At 42.0% G+C, this 21,230-nt stretch overlaps 2 protein-coding genes across 2 annotated transcripts in view; one reads left to right on the top strand and one right to left on the bottom strand.

Annotated features, from left to right (window-relative positions):
• The first annotated feature begins 240 nt into the window (after nt 1–240).
• On the top strand, nt 241–9,935 carry LOC146972784 (ectonucleotide pyrophosphatase/phosphodiesterase family member 7). Its single transcript, XM_085803249.1, has 6 exons — nt 241–542; nt 2,714–2,859; nt 4,407–4,766; nt 6,128–6,391; nt 8,623–9,061; nt 9,865–9,935. The coding sequence occupies exons 1-6, from the start codon at nt 275–277 to the stop codon at nt 9,933–9,935; spliced, it is 1,548 nt and encodes a 515-aa protein (XP_085659375.1). The 5' UTR covers nt 241–274.
• A 1,201-nt stretch (nt 9,936–11,136) lies between these two features.
• The window catches only part of LOC146972785 (sodium bicarbonate cotransporter 3-like), a 79,084-nt gene continuing 68,990 nt past the window's right edge, over nt 11,137–21,230 (bottom strand). Inside the window, exons 21-27 of the mRNA XM_085803179.1 lie at nt 21,139–21,207; nt 19,478–19,651; nt 16,399–16,530; nt 14,691–14,755; nt 14,507–14,611; nt 11,299–11,873; nt 11,137–11,243 (exon numbers count right to left, since the gene is read on the bottom strand). Of these exons, the coding sequence (XP_085659305.1) occupies nt 11,792–11,873; nt 14,507–14,611; nt 14,691–14,755; nt 16,399–16,530; nt 19,478–19,651; nt 21,139–21,207 (627 nt within the window). The 3' untranslated portion in view covers nt 11,137–11,243; nt 11,299–11,791. The remainder of the gene's footprint in view (nt 11,244–11,298; nt 11,874–14,506; nt 14,612–14,690; nt 14,756–16,398; nt 16,531–19,477; nt 19,652–21,138; nt 21,208–21,230) is intronic.

Consider the following 21,230-nt stretch of genomic DNA (forward strand, 5'->3'; position numbering starts at 1 on the left):
AGCAGCGGCTGCAGCAGTAACGATGTGATACCGATCAGATACCGATAATCAATAATCAAAGGTCAGTGGTGGTAATGTAATAAAACCACAGATAACTGCTTATTGATAATGATGATATCGGTGGAATCGGCCAATAAGACGCCGCTGCAGTCGAAGGTCTCGTCCTGCAGCCGCCTCAGCAGATCTCTATCAGTTACACATTAACCAGCTGCAGGTTGAGAGGCTGCTGTCTTCAGTCTGTCTCAGTCTGTCCTCAGTCTGTCCTCGGGTGAAGATGAAGCTGCAGCTCGTCCTCTTCCTGGTGCTGGCGGCTCTGAGCTGCGCTGCCTCGAAGCCTGTGAGCCAGGCAGCAGCAGCAGCAGCAGCAGCAGCGGTGAGGAACAAGCTGCTGCTCATCTCCTTCGACGGCTTCAGGTGGGACTACGACCAGGACGTGGACACGCCGAACCTGGACCAGCTGGTGCAGGACGGGGTCAAGGCCAAGTACGTCACCCCCCCGATGCTGACCATGACGGCACCATCGCACTTCACCACCATCACCGGTAAAAACACTCAACCTGCACCACCACCAATCAATCAATCAATCATTATTATTATCAATATTATAATTATCTTTAGAGGGATAGTTCACACAAAATTGCACTCATTATCTACTCACCCTCATGTGGACTAAGGGCTATGTCCATATGACGGTTGCAAATGGATACCAACTGTTTTTTGGGACAATTTCTCATTTCGGGCCTTCAATACAAGACGGACATTACATACGAGCAGCATGGAGGTATTTGGATGTTTTTTGGTGTGTCTTTTTGTTACGAAGACAGTTGGTATCCATTTGCAACCGTCATATGGACATGCACTGCTACGCCGAGACCCCCTGTAACTCAGAGAAGCCACGGAGGAATCTGAAACTTCTCCCAGCCCTTAGTCCACATGAGGGGGAGGAGATAATGAGTGAAATTTCAATTGTGGGTGAACTATCCCTTTGACTAAGACAGAACTTGAGTGTTCAAAACTTTAATCTGATTCTGGATCATGGATCGGATCAAATCTTGAAAATTGGTTGTTGATCAAAACTAAAAACTGTTTCTGAGATCAGATCAGTCTTGGTTTTCTTTCTTTCTTTCAATTGTCTTTTTTATTATTGGCAAAGCATGGGTAAGACAACCACCCACGACACAACATAACCCCTCGTCCAAACAACCGGACGTGGACATACTCATACAACCACAAAAAAAATGTGAATAGACAGAATAGAAATCGTAAAGATGATTAACAACAGGGGGGGAAAAAAGGAAGGGACTATTGTCGAAGGTTTCTCATAGAATACCAAGAAGGGGCGTTATAGTATATTGTAGAATTTCTCCTCTGATCCCAGAATAGTGTGTTTAATCTTTCATACATTCATACAGCATATCATATCATGTCTCTGAGCCAGTGTGAGTAGGAAGGAGGTGTTGAGTCCCTCCACTTAAGTGAAATATTTTGTCGAGCTAGTAATGAGGCAAAAGCCAGAAAGTTGAGCAAAGCTTTAGGTTTAAGTCCAAATCTGGAGCAATGCCAAAAATACCAGTCAAGGGATTCGGCTCAATTTGGTGATGAAGGGTTTCTGATAATGAAATGGAAGACCGATGAGCAAGAGTTAGTCCACTACATGTGGCTTTACATTTATCACATGTAGGGTCGACATCAGGATACGCGCTAGTTTGGTTTTGGAAATGTGGATATGATGCACCGAGTCCCATACGTCCTCTGTAAAGGTTTAGTTTAGGTCTTGTTCCCATGCAGTTCAGGAACAAAATGTGATTTAAACTCAGTCATAAATAAAACTAACTTTAAATTATTCCACAAATGAAGAACTGTAAATGATTCTTCAGTCCCATTTAATACTCGTTATCTGGATTTGTCAATCTTGAAAAGTTTGTATCTGGATCAGATTCAATCCAACTGAGCTTTGAACAACTGAGATAAAAGTAAAAACAGATTACATGACCCTGGATGGAAAAACACCGGATTTAAAAATCTGGATCATGTTGGTCCAGATTAATGAATATGCATGTAGTGTATGTAACACAAATGTATAAAATATATATTTTTTAAAAGGACATGCCATAAAAAACATGGCAGAAAATATTCCAACAATATGTAAACCATGTAAATAAGCTGCAAAGGAGTGAGTAGAAGGAATGGAAACTTCAGAAACTTGTCTGAAATGACCTGTTGCTTCCTTTTTTTTATTGTAAAACACAAGACAAACAACATAACGGACATACAGCAATGGATACACAAGATGTGCGTGTGTAGTTCGAGTGCAGTGTAGTGTGGTGATGGTAATAGTGCAAAGATAAGGAAAGAAATTAACATGACATTGGTCGCAATAACAAACAGGATATAAAGGGTAGCAGGGATAGCAGTTGTGATAGCAAACATAACCTAACTCATAATAGTACTAATGACAGCATTAATTGTGGAGGTAAGAAGGAAGAAACAGGGACAGCCGGGGTAAAGGATGAAAGAATGAAAGAAGGGAAGAGGGAGCGGAGGATGGATGCTTAAGTGGAATTGGACCTGAGTGAATAAATAAGAATAGAAAGATAAATTGATTAATTAATAAAATGAATGAAAGAAGCTGTGCGAATGGGAGGGGGAAAAACGAATAAACAAGTAAATGCATGGATAATAAAGTGGGGACCCGTTGCTTCCTGTGTGTCAGGCCGGTGGGTGGAGGACCACGAAGTCGTCCACAACATGATGTTCGACGCCAAGACCAACCTGAAGATTCCTTTCAGACAGACGCTGAAGAAGTCCAAGTGGTGGGACAACGGAGTTCTGCCGTTGTGGATCACAGCTCAGGACCAGGTGAGTCCACTTCAACCAAGACCCAGGTCGCTTTTTATTGATGTCATGGATTTCATCATCTTAACATGGGAGTCTATGGAGACCAACTCCCTCTAGTGGCCAGAGGAGGAACTGCAGCTGCTAGCGGCCGGTGCTAGTTGTCGGCCGATACACTACAGGCATTAACGTTTTCTTTTCATGAACTGATTAATTTTGAGATTTTGGGCTATTTTGCTTCCTTAACATGTCTTCTTTCAGACTAGAGGAAAGAAATGATAGAAAATCCACATTAATTAATTGACACATTATTTTGTCTCTTTCGTCGGTAGATTTCTCGTAGATTCACCAAAAGTTAGTCTGACCCATGTCATGTCAGGTATCGTTGTAAAGCTCTGTCTCTCCTGAACAATGATGTCGGCTCCAAAAAATGCCATTTCCTTTGTATCAGCAACAAATCATAAAAGTACAATTTACATTAACAATCGATGTAATTTTACAGTCTAAGTCTTTAAAGGGCGTTTTCTCAGAAAGAGTTTTTCTTCAGACTAGAAATCTCCACTTCAGCAGCTTCCAGACACCAAACCTTCCACTTTGATCCCTTTCTATATTCTGAAGGTTTTTAGAGAGGGGATTGTTGATATATCATTCACAGCCTCATTTATACAACATTTTATTACTAAAAACATGGAGACATTAGATGTATTTTATGGCTGGTGACAGTATTTTCTCATTTACAGAGTGATAAAAAGAGATATCCAAAATCCTCCTCTGTAAAAACTTAGGACTCTAATATGTCAACAAAATAAAACAAGAATTTTGAAAGTTGCCTCATTTACATATTTAAAGACAATTTCACTTCTTCTAGAACAGAAGCTAAAGTCCTGGAGGAACCGGGTCTCATATGAACCATGTTGGACCAAACTGATCTCTGATTGATTGATTGATTTGATTTATTCGTCCATTCCACAAAACATAAACATACACAAACACGTCAAAATTTCATGATCAATATGGGCGAAAGGACGAAGGCAGAAGCAAAGCTTATTAAGTTAATGCCTACCCTATTTACAGGAAGAAACATTACAATAACAAAACAAAACAAAATTTGTAGGAAGATTACACTCGAAGAGAGTAAGTAAAGTGAATAGTATCAAAACAAAACAAGCAGAACCACATTTAGTAATAAAAATTAACTTAATTTATCCTAGTGTTAAATATTTATTCAATACATTGTTTTTAAACATCCTTTTATGAATTGGGTAATAGTTGTACATGATTTTAGTTCATTGTCAAGGCTATTCCATAATTTTACTCCAGTAACAGAAATGCATTTGGCTTTAGTATTTGTCCTTGCTTTTGGTTTGTTTAAAATGCAGGTCCCCCTGAGGTCATACTGGGACTCTCTAGTTGAGAACAGCTTTTGTATGCAGGGTGGAAGTAGGTTGTTTATTGCCTCGTAGTTACAGCAGTGTTTAAATTGACCAGGTCTTCGAATTGCAATGTTTTGGTACTGATGAAGAGTGGATTGGTTGGTGCTAAGTGATTCTTTGTGGTTCTTCTTGTTTCAGGGTCTGAAAACCGGCTCCTTCTTCTTCCCGGGGGGAGCGGCCAACTACAGCGGCCAGGGGGTGAACCGGGTCCGGACCCGGCCGCTGGACCACCAGTACGCCAACGAGACAGAGTGGCGCCACAACATCGACACGGTGATGAGCTGGTTCTCCGAGGACGACTTCGACCTGGTGACGCTGTACTACGGCGAGCCGGACCACGTGGGCCACCAGAAGGGCCCGGACCACCCGGACCGGAAGATCATCATCCGGCAGATCGACCGGCTCATCGGATACCTGAGGGTTGCCATGGACCGCCATGGCCTGACCGACTCCCTGAACGTCATCATCACCTCGGACCACGGCATGACCACCGTCAAGGTTTAGTTTGGCTTTTATGTTTGTTTGTTTTCTTGCTTGCACTGCAAAAACTCAAAATCTTACCAAGAATATTTGTCTTATTTCAAGTCAAAATGTCATTTCTAGTCGTAAGAAATCTCATTATACCTAAAATAAGACTCATCACATTAAAAAGCAGCTTGTTTTTAGACACTTTTTACTTCTTTCAAGCAGATTTTTCACTTGAAATAAGTAGAAAAATCTGATAGTTTTTCTGATAGTTAGTTAATCTGATAGTTTTTCTTTCTTATTACAATCACAAAAAACTTGCTTTCACTGGCAGATTTTTCTACTTATTTCAAGTGAAAATTAGTTTAAAACAAAAACTAAATTATCTACAAACAAGTTAATTTTTAGGTGGTGAGTGGAAAGAGATTAGTTTTGACTAGAAATGAGACATTTTGACAAGAAATACGACAAATATTCTTCGAAAGATTTAGTGTTTTTGCAGTGTGTTTGTTTTCTTGCTTGTTTGTTTTTTTTTTTCATATTGTAACAATGTTGGGTAGCTTTTACTCCAGTCATTTTATGAGAAAAGGTTAAACAAGCTGAAACAGAAGCAAACTCAACTGGTTTTGTATCCTCAACACGTCCTGAGTGAGGGAAAAAAAGCCCAGAAGAATCCCATTAGGGGAAAGTTTTGAAAAACTCTCTACTAAGGATGTGGCTGTCTTGAAAAATTGCAGTCATATTGAAATTTAAAGCAGAAGTAAGCAATATTTTTGTGTTAATATAAGTCTTAAATAGTTGTATCTTTCGACAGCAATCACTTACATAGAGTGTTTGGTCTGAAACACGGGTCTGTCAGTCACTCTGCTCTGCTCTGAGCCCAGGAGAAAACTTTTCTTGTATCCTACAATTTTTATCCAATGAGGAGAGAGAACGGCATGAAGGGCTGTGTGTGCAGCCAAGGGATGCGCCTGAATGTGGTGACGTAGGGACGAGGACTGTTATGGTGCGTTCAAGGCAACCCGTAACTCGTGTTTTTCCGACCTGTGAAGTGGTACCAGTTCGATCTGGTACGAGTTCACGGGTCGGAAGTTACGAGTGGCCGTTATAGTGACTTTCACAGGTAAAATAGGTCGGAGAAACACGAGTGGGTTGCCTGGAACGCTACAAAGTCGTAAGTCGTGACTTGAAGCTGTAATTTACGGTTTCAAAAGCCTGCCTGGAACGCAGCATTAGCCAAAACGACCGGATCGCTTACTTCTGCTTTAATTTGGTCATGCTTCTGCCTGTGCCTTTTCAGTCACTATTTTGTCAAGAATAATGTTTGTGTCGATAATGTTTGCTATTGTGTGATGTAACTGAATACAGAATTTCAAATCAATCAATCAATCCAGAAACGGCCGCTGGTGGACGAGATCATCCTCAACAAGTACGTGAACCTGCTCAAGCTCGCCAGCTTCGAGATCCTGGACTACGGCGGCTTCGGCATCCTGACGCCGCGGCCCGGGAAGGAGCAGGAAGTCTACGACGCTCTGTCCAACGCGCCCAACCTCACCGTCTACAAGAAGAGCGAGATTCCAGAAAGCTTCCACCTCGGCCGGAGCGAGCGGCTGCCTCCCATCGTGGTCGTGGCAGATCTGGGCTTCAACCTGAACTCTGTGAGTCCTCGACCCTCTGACGAAGACCTCCGGTACTTTGGCTCAGTCCAGATACTTCCATGTAGTACACCAAGTACACTACTTACTTCGGTAGTGCAGGGTAGTGTTGTCTCAAATCGAATACCAGAAATGATGATTCCAACATTTGCCCGTTGAATTGAGTTTTATTAGTAGAGTTGAGTTCTATTATTAGATGTGAGGTCAGAGGCTTAACAAGTTGTTAAATATTAGTGTGGCAAAGTGAAGAGGGCCCGGGCGGGGATTGAACCCACACCTCCCAGGTTAGAGTCATGCGTGCTTGCTAGTCACCCAAAGGGACATCCCCTTGGCCAAGTAGCCAGGGCGCATGATCAATTGGAGGCATGGTGACGGGACCCTCAACTGTCACATTAGCATTAGTGTTAGCTCGGTGGGTATCAATCCAAAAAAGTAGTTAGTTTAGTAGTGTGGCGAGTAGCGGTACTGGAAATAAACTCACACACCCATAAAAGACGTGCAAACCGTTTCGCCAAGTGGTCATTGACCTAAACGGCTTGCATTGTCGCCTGCGGTTCGATCCTCACCTAAAGCAGTCCGAACGGGATCAACCCTATGTTCCCCGGGTCCTATGTTCCCCACTTTGTATGGGACCGTGGAACAGAGAACCCTTTTTCTAAAAAAAGGATCATATGCTCCACGTTTTTCCCCAAAAGGGTCCTATGTTCCCCTCTGTGTCCATACCGGGGAACATAGGACCCGACCCGGGGAACATGCAATTTTTGTACCCATACCTGGAAGTGGAGTTGTGAGTGACTTGGCAGATTTTTGCCTATTTTTGAGTGAGAAGTTGAGTTGTGACTTTGAGTGAAAAGTGTAGGCTAATTGTCCCATTGGTTGGGTTTAGGCAATGAAGAAAGGAGTTGGTTAAGTTTCGTAAAATGACCAGGTAGAGGCTAGACAGGCCAGATAGATGGAGAGAGTCCAGATAAGTAGAGAGAGTCCATCGACCAGCAACAGTGGGGAACATAGGACCCTTTTTTTAAAAAAAGGGTCCGATGTTCCCCAGTATGTATTGCGACCGGGGAACATAGGACCCTCTTTGGTAAAAACGGGGAACATAGGACCCATTTTCAAAAGAGGGTCCTCTATTCCCTGATAGGGGAACATAGGTACGCTCCCGTCCGAACCAACAACATCGGTCACACAGTGTACTGTAAGTACCAGAATGGTGCACTCATAATTGTCTAAACACTTCCCACACATGGTGATCACTGTCATGGCCGTGCAGTGGAAGGGGAGGGACTACCACGGTTTCACGGTTCGTAACCATGGCTACAACGGACTACGCCGTACCGCACAAATGTGTCGGATAGAATAGAAACCATTATTGGGTTCATTTAGCCGTCTGACCTTAATACTGCCGATATGGTGTGTGTTGACTATCACCAGCTCAACGTTACCCACCAAGCTACGCTAACGCTTGTTGTTGCATTTTGCGAATATTTACAACTTGTTGAGCCTCTGACCTCACATCTAAAGCTTAAGTCTTCAACAGTGTAGACAACTTAACACGCACAAACAACAAACATACGCCACAACAAATGCGGTAGCTACAGTTAAAGGGACAACGAGGAGTTTCTATTTGGTTATAAAAAAAAAGTCTCATATTAATGTGGATGAATCTACGTTACCACTTGTTAATGGCTCCATTTTCTATAAATCTATGGTTTTGTCTCTATGGTTATTTTGTTTTTATTAGTGGTGGTGGAAATGCTGGGCGAGCCGACCAGCGTTTCTTTACTTTCGGTTTCGTGGCGAGTCATGAGAATAACGCCGCCGAATCTCCGTTTATGGTGGGAACTACGACGGTATGTGATCGTCTTCCAACCTCTGACTTTAATTCTTGATGAATGAAAACATGAGTCTGTCTTGCATCGGTCAAAGAATTTCACGGTGCGGAGGCTCATAAATGTAGTGTGGAAACACTTCGCTTTAACAAAACTCCTCATCGTCCCTTTAATCAGCAGGTGATAGTCGGCAGCAACTCAATTCAATGGGCAAATGTTGCGAACGTCATTTCTTGTCAAGTGCACGACGACCGTATTCAACACTAACTTGTCGAAATTTGCGCACTATGGTAGAGCAAGTACAACAGTACGCTACGTCTCAATTCAAATACTTCCACACTCATGAGAGGAATAGTCACTTCCTTCCTTGTCACATGGTCTGACGTCTCCTCCTTCCCCTTTCAGAGATTAATCGTCTACGTCAACAAAGGCGACCACGGCTTCCACAACGGGGAGATGGACATGAAGATGATCTTCAGAGCCTTCGGCCCCGACTTCAAGAGGAGCTTCCTGTCGGATCCGTTCGACAGCGTCCACATCTACCCGCTGATGTGTCGGCTGCTGCAGATCCAGCCGGCGCCGCACAACGGCTCCATGGCCGTGACCGAGGAGATGCTGCTGCACGCCGTCCAGCCCACGGGAAAACCGACGGTCGAGCCAACGTGCAAACCGACGGGCGAGCCGACGGGAAAACCGACGGGCGAGCCGACCGGCAAACCGACGGGCGAGCCCACGGGAAAACCGACGGGCGAGCCCACGGGAAAACCGACGGGCGAGCCCACGGGAAAACCAACGGGCGAGCCGACCGGCAAACCGACGGGAAAACCAACAGACAAGCCAGAAAGTGAGTGAACGAGTGACCGACCACCAGGGGGCGGTAGAGTCTCTGATTGATCATAGTAATCTCAATGGCTGCGTTTGATGAGTAGGCTACTTCCTGTGTACTAGAGTGCTAGAACAGTGTAAAAGAGAGTAACGACAGCATTGGTCCAATGGAAGCGCCTCCTGGTGGAGGAATATGGGTTTTGCAACAGTGCCCAAGAACTGACATCTCTGCATTGTTGGTGAATGAGCAGTGTGGTGTTTTCAATAATTTAAGGACATTTATAGATCACCCACGTTAATAGCATCATTGAGGATCCTTTACAGATAAACATTAACACAAAGGCGAGTAAAAAAAACCACAAAAAAAAACAGTTGTCTACATTAATGTTTCAATCTACATTTTGTAATAAACAAATTATAAGTATAATCTGATATGACCAAGACACCTAAAAACAAAAACACGGCCGTTTTCATCCATTTACAAGCAAGTGGGCAACACACATACATTGGAGTGAATGGGTTTTCTGGGCGCTTTTGCAATACCCATATCCTGCCACTAGGGGCGCAAAACCCTTAAACCCTTAAAGTTTAAACCCTTAAAGTTTAAACCCTTAAACCCTTAAACCCTTAAACCCTTAAACCCTTACCACAGGAGTCAATGGTGGTGTCGTTACTCTCTTTTCCAGTGCTCTAATGAGTACTAACCTGTGTACTTGATGAGTACTTCCTGTTAAGTTGATGAGTACTTCCTGTGTACCTGAGTACTTCATGTGTACTTGATGAGTACTTCCTGAGTACTGACAGTACCTGTGTCTGTTTCAGATGGATCACCCAGAGCTGCTGTTTCTGTTTCTCTGCTGCTGCTGCTCACGTTCACGCTCACCGCTCTGTAACCGGTCAGGACCGGTCCAGGTCCAGAACCGGTCCAGAACCGGTCCAGGTCCAGGTCCAGAACCGGTCCAGGTCCAGCCTTCATCATCTTGTGTATTTACAGGTTTATTTACTTTTCATGCAGGTGAATTATTGATGCTAATATTTATACACAGTAACTTATGATCTGTTGCTTCTGCTGAATGTGATCTACTCTACTGGTCTTTACTGGTTTATTCTGGTCTCTACTGGTCTTAACTGGTTTATTCTGGTCTCTATTGGTTTATACTGGTCTCTACTGGTCTTTATTGGTTTATACTGGTCTCTATTGGTCTTTATTGGTCTCTACTGGTCTTTACTGGTTTATTCTGGTCTCTATTGGTCTTTATTGGTTTATACTGGTCTTTACTGGTTTATTCTGGTCTCTATTGGTCTTTATTGGTTTATACTGGTTTATTCTGGTCTTTATTGGTTTATTCTGGTCTCTACTGGTTCATACTGGTCTCTACTGGTCTTTATTGGTTTATACTGGTCTCTACTGGTATTAATTGGTTTATACTGGTTTATACTGGTCTCTACTGGTCTTTATTGGTTTATTCTGGTCTCTACTGGCATTAACTAACATTAACTTCTCTCAAGTCACTAGTGTCAATACAGCATTTTACTAATGTTTAAAGTATTTAATCTGTGCAATTTCTTAATCTAAATTTTGTAGCTGTGTTTATTTATTCATAATAACTATTCACTGTATTTGTATTATTGCACTTGTTGTATTCAGTATCTTTTATCCTTCTTTAGCCTGACCAGGGACAAAGACTGCACAGTAGCTGAAACTAGACGTCTTGTATGCATCGCATTTTTCATTCTTTGTGGCAATGTTGTATGTATCATCCCTGTTAAATAAACATTGAAATAAATAAATTATTGGTTTATACTGGTCTCTACTGGTCTTTACTGGTCTCTACTGGTCTTTAGTGGTTTATACTGGTTTATTCTGGTCTCTACTGTCTCAGATTCTGGTTTTGTGCAGATTTCATGACATTAAATTAAACATTATTCATGTTTTTTTCATTTTGTAAATAAAAACATTAGTGTTTGAACTGTTGTAACCCTGCAGCTCGTTGTCATTAACTAATTAAATAAAAGAGTTCAATTCTTCTTCATCCTGTAAATATAAATTATTATTATTATTGATATTAAACATGAACTCCAGAGCTCGTTGTCGTCATCAAACTGATTTTATTTATTTATTAAAGCTTTGACAATAAACTGTGACGACGACTGTGACATTCAGTCGTCGCCGTAGGCAACACGGTGAGGTACGACAGTGACTGACACACACACACACATACACACAGACACACACACACTCAAACAGACACACACACACTCAAACACACACACACACACACACACACACACACACACACACACACACACACTGATCAGCATCATGATTAAATAAAACTCTGAGTGACGCTGCTTCATCAAAGCAGAGACTGAAAATTAAAACTAACTCCGACTGTTTTCACATCAGTTTGAAAATAAAAAGAAGAATTAAATCATCAGGCGTCCATCGAGTCTGTCTGTGCTCCGTTGGCCAATCACAGCGCAGCAGCAGCAGCAGCATCAGCCGAAGCCGAGGTTAAAAACCCCGTTCCCGTGGGTGGCGGCGGCCATGTTTTTTTTTGCTCCCAGAGTCTCCGTGTTTTCACCATAAAACGATGAGAAAATAAAAACGTCCACCTTCTTCTTCGGAGGAGACGATGAAGATGACGAGGAGAACAGAACGGCGAGGTGAAGCCTGATTGGTCGACTCAGACGACGACCTTTCACCTCAGTTCACAGAGTTCACTCCTCCTCCTTCGCTCGCGGTGGATCATAGCGAAGTCTCGGCGTCCACAAACTTTTTCCCGTCCTCGTTCTCCACGCTGATCTGGACGCTCGGCAGCTTCTCCAGGCTGCAAGAGACGAGACACAAATGTCCGAGATCAATATTTTTTTCAGCTTTTTTTTGCATAAATCTCTTAAACCACTTCTCCTCTGTCCAAAACTACCAAATACACTGCAAAAAAATCAAAATCTTACCAAGAATATTTGTCTTATTTCTAGTCAAAATGCCATTTCTAGTCAAAATAAATCTAATTCTACTTAAAATAAGACTCATCACATTTAAAAAATAGCTTGTTTTTAGACACTTTTTTTTTTTAAAACTTTTTTCAAGCAAATTTTCTACTTAAAATAAGTAGAAAAATCTGACAGTGGAGCAAGTTTTTCTTTCTTATTACAAACACAAAAAACCTGCTTTCACTGGCAGATTTTTCTACTTATTTCAAGTGAAAATTAGTTTGAAACAAGTGAAAATGATCTAAAAACAAGTTCATTTTTAGGTGATGAGTCTTATTTTAAGTGGAAAGAGATTCGTTTTGACTAGAAATGAGACATTTTGACAAGAAATAAGACAAATATTCTTGGAAAGATTTTGAGTTTTTGCAGTGTATTCAATAATTCTGAGGATTTTAACCCTTGAAATACCAGTTTGATTCCTTGATGTCACTGTTTTTTTTTAATGAAAAAAAAAAAAGCACAAAAAATTAGCTATTTTCTGAAAAACAAAATGTCAAGTGGTTGAGGGATTTAAAAAAAAAAAATCAGTCTTGGATAGGTCAAGGATTCCTCAAAATATTGGCTTTGTAGCATCATTTGTTTTTCTGTAGCAGCAGATTTAGAAATGTGCCTGCCATTGACTCCCATTAAAACTCCCAAGAAAAAATCCCATTAAACCACATTTTTTAATTTAATTGTTTTTACAAAAAACAATCTTGCATTCTGTGATGTTCGGGTTTAGATTTGAAGAAAAATTGTCAATTTTTTTTTTCATTGTTACAGTTTACCAGTTTACCAAAGGCTTCATTACAAAAAGTTGTGTTACTATCACCAACAGCAGATTTTTTGCTATGGTCGCACTCAGAGACCTAGAGCTGTAAACTGCAAAAACCCCAAATCTCACCAAGAATATTTGCCTGATTTCTCATTATCCTTATAATAAGACTCGTCACATTAAAAAATAACTTGTTTTTAGATAATTTTCACTTGTTTCAAACAAACTTTTACTTGAAATAAGTAGAAAAATCTGTTTTCTTTCTTATTACAAGCACAAAAAACTTGCTTTCACTGGCAGATTTTTCTACTTATTTTAAGTGAAAATGAGTTTGAAACAAGTGAAAATGATCTGAAAACAAGTTCATTTTTAGATGATGAGTCTTATTTTAAGTGGAAAGAGTTTAGTTTTGACCAGAAATGAGACATTTTGACAAGAAATAAGACAAATATTCTTGGAAAGATTTTGAGTTTTTGCAGCGTTACTTAGAAAATGACCGGAATTCTCCTTTAAGACAGCAGCCAAAATTATAATTTAAAATTTTATAAAAACAAAGACATCAAGAAACTTTTTCTGTATTCTGTATCACATTAACACGACTGATAGCAACATTGATCTGGTTACCATGGTTACTAGTCGTCATGGGGTGCGTTCCGATCGACCTGAAGTTCCCTGCGCAGTGGACTGCACAGGGTGTGCCGCCATGTTCAGTGTGGTTCCAAACCGCAGGGAGCAGTTTGAAGGGAACTGTGAACTGTGCAGGGAAGGAGTGAACAACGGTTCCTCACTTCACCCAGTTCACCGGATGTTGACAACCGATATTACCCATCAGCCATTGCGGTCCGTTTACGTGCGTTACGTAAATTGGTAGGGCTAACGGTTACCTGTCTAACTTTAATAGCTCAGTGGCTCAATAAACGGTTCATGAAAAAATATTTTTTCCGGCGAATATCTTAGTTACAACATGATTGAGCTAACTGGAGTAGTTTCATGTCGTGTCCCACAACGGGAGGGTTTTAACAGCTGACGTCCTGTTAGCTTAGCTGCGTTAGCTTAGCTGCGTTAGCTTAGCTACCGCCGTTAGCTTAGCAACAGCCGTTAGCTTAGCAACAGCCGTTAGCTTTCCTGTCAGCTGAGCCACTGATGCTTTCTACACATCCTGATACCCCCAAACTGAATAAATACCACGCATTGTAACACAAAACTGCTTTGCTTGTGCACACAGAAATAGTAATGTTTCTTCAATCATTTCAGATCTGTCTAAACGGTGATAGTGGCGTGAAACATTTTGAAACTTAAAAAACTTTATTTTTGAACTCGACCGGAAACAGCTGTGACGTTGCAGGGTGTTCCGATCGATTGGTGTAATATCGGTTAAATGAAGTTTCCTACGGCAGATTCCCTGTGCAGGGAGTAGGGAGTAGGGAGCAGGGAGTAGGGAGTAGGGAGTAGGGAGTAGGGAGCAGGGAGTAGGGAGCAGGGAGCAGGGAGTAGGGAGCAGGGAGTAGGGAGTAGGGAGCAGGGAGTAGGGAGTAGGGAGTAGGGGGCAGGGAGTAGGGAGTAGGGAGTAGGGGGCAGGGAGTAGGGAGTAGGGAGCAGGGAGTAGGGAGTAGGGGGCAGGGAGTAGGGAGTAGGGGGCAGGGAGTAGGGAGTAGGGAGTAGGGGGCTCTGTCCAAGTAAACTGTGGATCGGAACGCAGCCATGGTGTTTTACCTGCAGCGTCTCACTGCTCGGCTGCTGTCACAGTTCATGGCCACCGACTTCCAGACGCCGCTCTTCGCCATCTCATCTGAGATGTTCACCTCCGACGGGTCCACGCTGCACACACACACACACAGTTAGTGGCTGCAGTGTGTGTGTGTGTGTGTGTGTGTGAGAGTGTGTGTCTCTAACTCACCGTCCCTTCAGCTTGAGGTCGTACGGCGCCTCGTCCTCCACCTCCTCCAGCATCCGCTCGGCATCCTGGGAAAACACACACACACAGTGATATCACAGTGATGTCACAGTGAGGAGGAGGCGCAGCCAGAGTCATGTGACCCGACCATGGGTGCAGATCCCGGGGGGGAAAAACATGAATTGCCCCCCCCCAATAAAAATACCCCAAACTACTCAAAACTTAAAGGGATAGTATCATTTTTTTAAAGTGGGGTTGTATGATCTCCAAATAGCCCCTAAGTACTTTAATTGCAGTAGAAGACTCTCTGCACTCCTCCCGTTAGCAACGCCAGCCCATAATAGCCCTGCCCAGAGATTTACAACATACAGTGTTGTGAACAGACCCAAAGAAACGGCCTATTTTCACGGCCTAAAAGAGGTTTTACCTGAAAAAAAAAATACACAGTTCCATTGTTCACTATAATATAATTTTTTCCAGCCCTTCAAAGTGCAGGAAAAACACAGTTTTTATTTGGACCTAACCAACTCACGTATCCCTCCGCCCAGGGTTAGCGCCCGCCGATCAGCAGTTGGTTAGGTCCAAATAAAAACTGTGTTTTTCCTGCACTTTGAGGGGCTTTGAGGGGTTTTTTTCAGGTAAAACCTCTTTTAGGCCGTGAAAATAGGCCGTTTCTTTGGGTCTGTTCACAACACTGTATGTTGTAAATCTCTGGGCAGGGCTATTATGGGCTGGTGTTGCTAACGGGAGGAGTGCAGAGAGTCTTCTACTGCAATTAAAGTACTTAGGGGCTATTTGGAGATCATACAACCACACTTTAAAAAAATGCTACTGTCCCTTTAACAAATGTATTTTCAGACTTCACATTCTTCACATCTAAAAATAAATGATTGAAATGGTGGAACAAATAATGTTTGACAAATATATTTCTGACTCCACATCCCATCTCTGGTCTCCTCTGCTACGATGCAAATGAACGGGTAGTTCCTTACACAGACGCTGATGACATCATCAGGCTTTAAAAAAACGATCTTAGGGCTTCATATTTTGATATTCATCCATATCAATTAATCATGTATAAAGTTCCATACACTGGGAGAAAAGGAAGATGGGGAGAAGAACTGGGGATCTGGGAGGGTCGGTGGGAGGTGAAAGATAAGAACATGAGTAGATATTACATGTCCGAGACCCTTTAAATTATAATTTACTAATATTAGGGCTGGGACGATATGCTTTTCTCCCGATTCGATTCTTCTACGATTTTTTGGATGGCGATTCGATTTAAATTGCAATTCTACGATATTGCCGATTCTCTCAATTTTTAGTCTTTAGCATTTTTAACATTTATCTGCACACAAACACTGTAGGAGCCTAGAAATTAACATACTCCATTATAAAGTGAACTTTATACCCTTATAACCCTTTTCAAAACCTGGACTCTCTGTATGTAAAAAAGGCGAACAAATGCACATTGCACAATATTTTAAAAAAAATTCAAAAAAAAAAAATCGATTTTTGAAGAAAAAAATCAATTTAAAAATCGTCAAAAAAGATATCGCAATATTTATGTGAATCGATTTTTTCTCCCACCCCTAACTAATATAACAGCAGTGACACGTTCCCCCCAATCCTGACATCGGACCTGCCCCCCTGGACCTGTCGTGTGGTGTGGTGTCATGTGGTGTGGTGTGTGTGTGTGGTGCGTCCTCGCCTCCTTCTCCCTCTTCTTCTTGTCGTCGTCCTTCTTCTTCTTGCTCTCGGGGATGAGGTCGTCCAGCCAGCTCAGCTCTCTCTTGGTGAAGCAGAAGTCCAGAAGCTTCCGGATGAAGACCAGCGCCAGGACCTGGACCCAGACGGAGTAAAAGTAGAATGGATTAAAGGTTGAATATGCAGAATTACCAGAACAACAACAGAAAAAGAATTCCAGCAGTCGATTGCCAGACCGTTGCTAGGTAAAACGGGCCGTTGCTAGGGACTCCGCTCTGATCAGAGGACAGACAGGAGGAGGAGAACTAAGCAGGATATTTACCTTATGTTTCATTTTTACCGTCATTAACAGAATAATAAATGACTTGTAGCTTGTTACAGGGACAGTGGAGGCTCTCTGCTGCTGCTCAGAGCCTCAGAGCCTCAGAGCCTCCGCTGTCACTGCTCTAGTCAAGTAACGTGTTTATGACAGATAAGACTACACAAATACACCCATCCTAACATGTATTCATTAGATTCATATGACGTCACTGTGTTTCTGCGCCGCCATATTTGTGTCTGAATCAGGGCAATCTGGGCGCAGATCACAGCGTCACGTTACCAGAACAAGTGGAGTAGTAGGAGGAAATCAGCAAGAGACCGAAAATTGAGGTTATTTGAAAGATGCCAGGATTATATTGTGCTGTTGAATGTGATAGCAGTCGCCAAAAAAACCCGGACTGCAGTTTTATTCCATCCCAAAAGACGTAAAGTTATAGACGGAATAAATAGTTGACTGCAGGCAGTCTATCAGTGCAGCGTGGGCTGTGACAAGTCTCACAAAAAGAGGGGATTCACTTTTTCTTTAATAACATGGATATATTGAATTCTGCATTTTGATTATTTTCTTATTAATTACTCACTGATTCTGCATTTAGGGTCTTTTATTTCTGTATAACAGACCGTTGCTAAGTAAAACGGGCCGTTGCTAGGGACGCCGCTCTGATCAGCGGAGCAGGGCAGAAGAACTATCAAGGATTTTTACCTTGTGTTTCATTTTTACCAGCTTCAGACTAATTGTGATGTTAGAAACATGACTTGTTGCTGGTTAGAGGGAGAGTGGAGGCTCTCTGCCTCCCTCACCGCTGCTGGAATCAAACCTGCGATCAGAGCGGACAGAGCGGACGGGCCAGCGCAGTGTCACAGCTGTGACCAGCTGTGTCTGTGCCACCGCGAGTCCCTGACACAAACGTGTCCCGTATCGTAATCTCTTATGACAGACAGGACGACATAAATGTCCACATCGTAACATTTACATGATAATTCATCAATCTACTGATTGATTATCAAAAGCTCGTTGAAAACAACTACACACGAGTCGACAGGAGGAGGGTGAGGAGCAAACAGTGGAGAAGTGCCCGGACTAAGGACTTTGATCAACATTACGTCTCAAATTAATTAATTAATTCATAAACTGTGTAATAAGTGGGATAATATAGAGTTAGTCTGTTGTTATAGAGATATAAACCCAGACAGGATGTATGAAACCCTGTCATTTTGTTAAGAAACTGTCATTTCCATCCTGTGGTTTGCATGCTGTCATATGAGGAGACCTGTCAAATCGGACACAAATATGGCGGCGGTCCCTTCGACGTGACGTCACTGCAACCCATGAATATGATAATCCATTGATCCACCGATTGATTATTAAAAAGGCTTGGTTGGAAACAGACGCATCCGACCGGGAGGAGGCAGGAAAACAGCGGAGAACTGAGCCACATGTCGAATGTAAACACAACGTTGACAGAAAGTCATCGTCGAGCTGTCAAAAAAAAAGCAATACTTTCATTCTGTACCCCTCTAAACGCCCCATGGGTGTATTATTTTTGAAAAAATATAGCTTTTAATAAATATTCTACATAGAGCAAAACCGCCTTATGTTTTTGACGTTCTGAAAAAGGTGGAGATATGAATGATATGAACGGCTCATTCAGAGGAACACTTCAGTTTGTTGATGGGGGGTTACTGCTTAAAGGACAATTCCAGGCAAATTCAACTCGGGGCTGTATGTTCATATCATTTTAGGTCTAACAGAAGGAATCTGAAGGTTTTCAGTTTAATGTCTCCTGTTTTGTGGTAGTTGTGTCTGTCCCTGCGTCGCCACGGCAGCAATGAATGGGAGCGGATTGAAGTTCTGCTGTTTAGGCTGTTTCCATCCCTCAAAGCCACAGACAGCGTCAGATGGAGACTCAAACATGCACCGAGAAGTTTATTTACTTCAAGCAAGCCGACATGTTTGTAAAACTAGATCTAATTCAAAGTCTCCCGGAGTCTCGCGCGAGCCCGAAGTTGCAGTGCTGGTGTGTTCAGGCGCAGTCGGAGCTCCCGTTTGTGTCATAAACACAGGAATATCAACTCTTTACTTGCTTCAAGTGTACATTTTTTTCCACAGCAGCGTCAGGTGGCTACTCAAACATGCGCCGAGAAGTTTTTTTTACTTGAAGCAAGTAAAGAGTTGATATTCCTGTGTTTATGACACAAACGGTAGCTCCTACTGCACCTGAACACACCGCGCGTCAACTTGGGTCTCGCGCGAGACTCCGGGAGACTTTGAATTAGATCTAGTTTTACAAACATGTCGGCTTGTTGAAGTAAATAAACTTCTCGGTGCATGTTTGAGTCTCCATCTGATGCTGTCTGTGGAAAAAAATTGCGGCTTTGAGGGCTGGAAACAGCCTAAACAGCAGAACTTACATCCACTCCCATTCATTGCTGCCGTGGCGATGCGGGGACAGATGCAACCACCGCTAAACAGGAGACATTAAACTGAAAATCTTCAGATTCATTCTTTTAGACCTAAAATGTTAGGAACATACAGCCCCCAGTTGAATTCGCCTGGAATTGTCCTTTAATGAAAAACAGACTTTTGAACGAAATAATCGATTTTCCTGAATAGATCGGAGGCAGACTCGAGAATCGAGAATCATGGAAAGTCACTGGTTTAGGTTTCGACCACTGTAATTCTGGTATTGTGACAAGTCTAGTGTGTGTGAGTGTGTGCGTGTGTGTCTGTGTGTGCGTGTGTGTGTGTGTGTGTGCGTCACCATCATGGGGAAGACGACGGCGGCGGCCGAGGCCTTGATGGCCCAGAGGACGATGAGGCAGGTGAGCTGCACCACGGTGAAGACGTGGACCTTCCACAGGGGAACGTAGCGCAGGTAGATCAGGTCGGGCTGGTGCTTCGCCGGCATCCCGAAGAGTCTGATCCGGTCGAAGAGCTGAGGAGGGAACAGGACCAGGACCGGGATCAGGATCAGAACCAGGACTGGGTCAGACCAGACCAGTGTTGGGGAGTAACTAATTACATGTCACTGCGTTACGTAATTTAATTACAAAATTGACATAATTGTAATCTGTTACAATAGTGGGGGAAAATGTGTAATCAAATTGCAGTTGCTTTTGGAAATTCCCATTATTACAATTTTAGTTACATTTGAAAAATCACCACAAAAGCTCAAATCAGAGGAGGTGGAGAAAAAAAAGTTTTAAAAAAAATTCTAAAAAAAAGTGGTAAGATTTAAAAAGAAAAAGAAAAAAAAATCTCAAAAACGATTCTAGAAAAAAAAAGTGGTATAATTTCTCCCAAAAAAAAAGATTTAAAAATTCTAGAAAAAAGTGAGTGGTAACATTTCTCCAAAAACGTTTAAACATTTCTAGAAAAAAGGGGTAACAATTCTTTTAAAAAGTTTTTTTTTAAGTTTTAAAAACAATTCTAGTAAAAAGTGGTAAGATTAAAAAAAAAAAAAAAAAATCTTTAAAAACGATTCTAGAAAAAAAGTGATAACATTTCTCCAAAAAATAAAAAAAATTCTAGAAAAAGTGGTAACATTTCTCCAAAAATGTTTAGACATTTCTAGAAAAAAGGGGTAAAAGTTCTTGAAAAAAAAGGGTTTTTTTTAAATTCTAGTAAAAAGTTGTAAGATTTCCAAAAAAAATAAAAAATCTCAAAAACGATTCTAGAAAAAAAGTGGTAAAATTTCTCAATTCTTTTTTTTTTTTTTTCAAAAATTCTAGAAAAAAGTTAGGGCCCCCCACCTTGAACCCTTTCAAGGACCTGACTTATTGTCATAGGTGACCCATTTCCAAATTAAAATGGCGAATCGCCAAAAAGCGACTTGTTTGCATCCCTGATTATATCGTCTTGTGTCGTCTTAAGTTGCTGCTGGACGGTTAAAACTCTCTCAACAGTTGAGAGCGTTCATTCAAAATTAAAGGGATAGTAGCATTTTTTTAAAGTGTGGTTGTATGATCTACAAATAGCCCCTAAGTACTTTAATTGCAGTAGAAGACTCTCTGCACTCCTCCCGTTAGCAACACCAGCCCATAATAGCCCTGCCCAGAGATTTACAACATACAGTGTTGTAAATGGACCCAAAGAAAATAAAAACTGTGTTTTTCCTGCACATTGAAGGGCTGGACAAAATTATTTTATAGCGAACAATGGAACTGTGTATTTTTTTCTCAGGTAAAACCTCTTTTAGGCCGTGAAAATAGGCCGTTTCTTTGGGTCTGTTCACAACACTGTATGTTGTAAATCTCTGGGCAGGGCTATTATGGGCTGGCGTTGCTAACGGGAGGAGTGCAGAGAGTCTTCTACTGCAATTAAAGTACTTAGGGGCTATTTGGAGATCATACAACCACACTTTACAAATGCTACTATCCCTTTAAGAACAGTGATCAAAACGTGGCGGACGGCGGGACGGACCTGGATGCCTTTGAGCGAGGACGCGCCCATGTAGAGGAAGACGCCGTAGAGAACCGGCATCGGGATGAACTGAAGGAAGAGAGAGAGAAGGA

Source organism: Trachurus japonicus, chromosome 16 (genome assembly GCF_045865225.1).
Source record: "Trachurus japonicus isolate A0001 chromosome 16, Traja_1.0".
Taxonomy (NCBI): Eukaryota; Metazoa; Chordata; class Actinopteri; order Carangiformes; family Carangidae; genus Trachurus; species Trachurus japonicus.

Excerpts from the sequence above, each read along its gene's own strand:
- LOC146972784 (XM_085803249.1), top strand. The coding sequence starts at position 275 with ATGAAGCTGCAGCTCGTCCTCTTCCTGGTGCTGGCGGCTCTGAGCTGC. Across the intron at positions 543-2,713 it reads GCACTTCACCACCATCACCG|GCCGGTGGGTGGAGGACCAC; the intron begins GTAAAAACACTC and ends CCTGTGTGTCAG. Across the intron at positions 4,767-6,127 it reads ACGGCATGACCACCGTCAAG|AAACGGCCGCTGGTGGACGA; the intron begins GTTTAGTTTGGC and ends CAATCAATCCAG.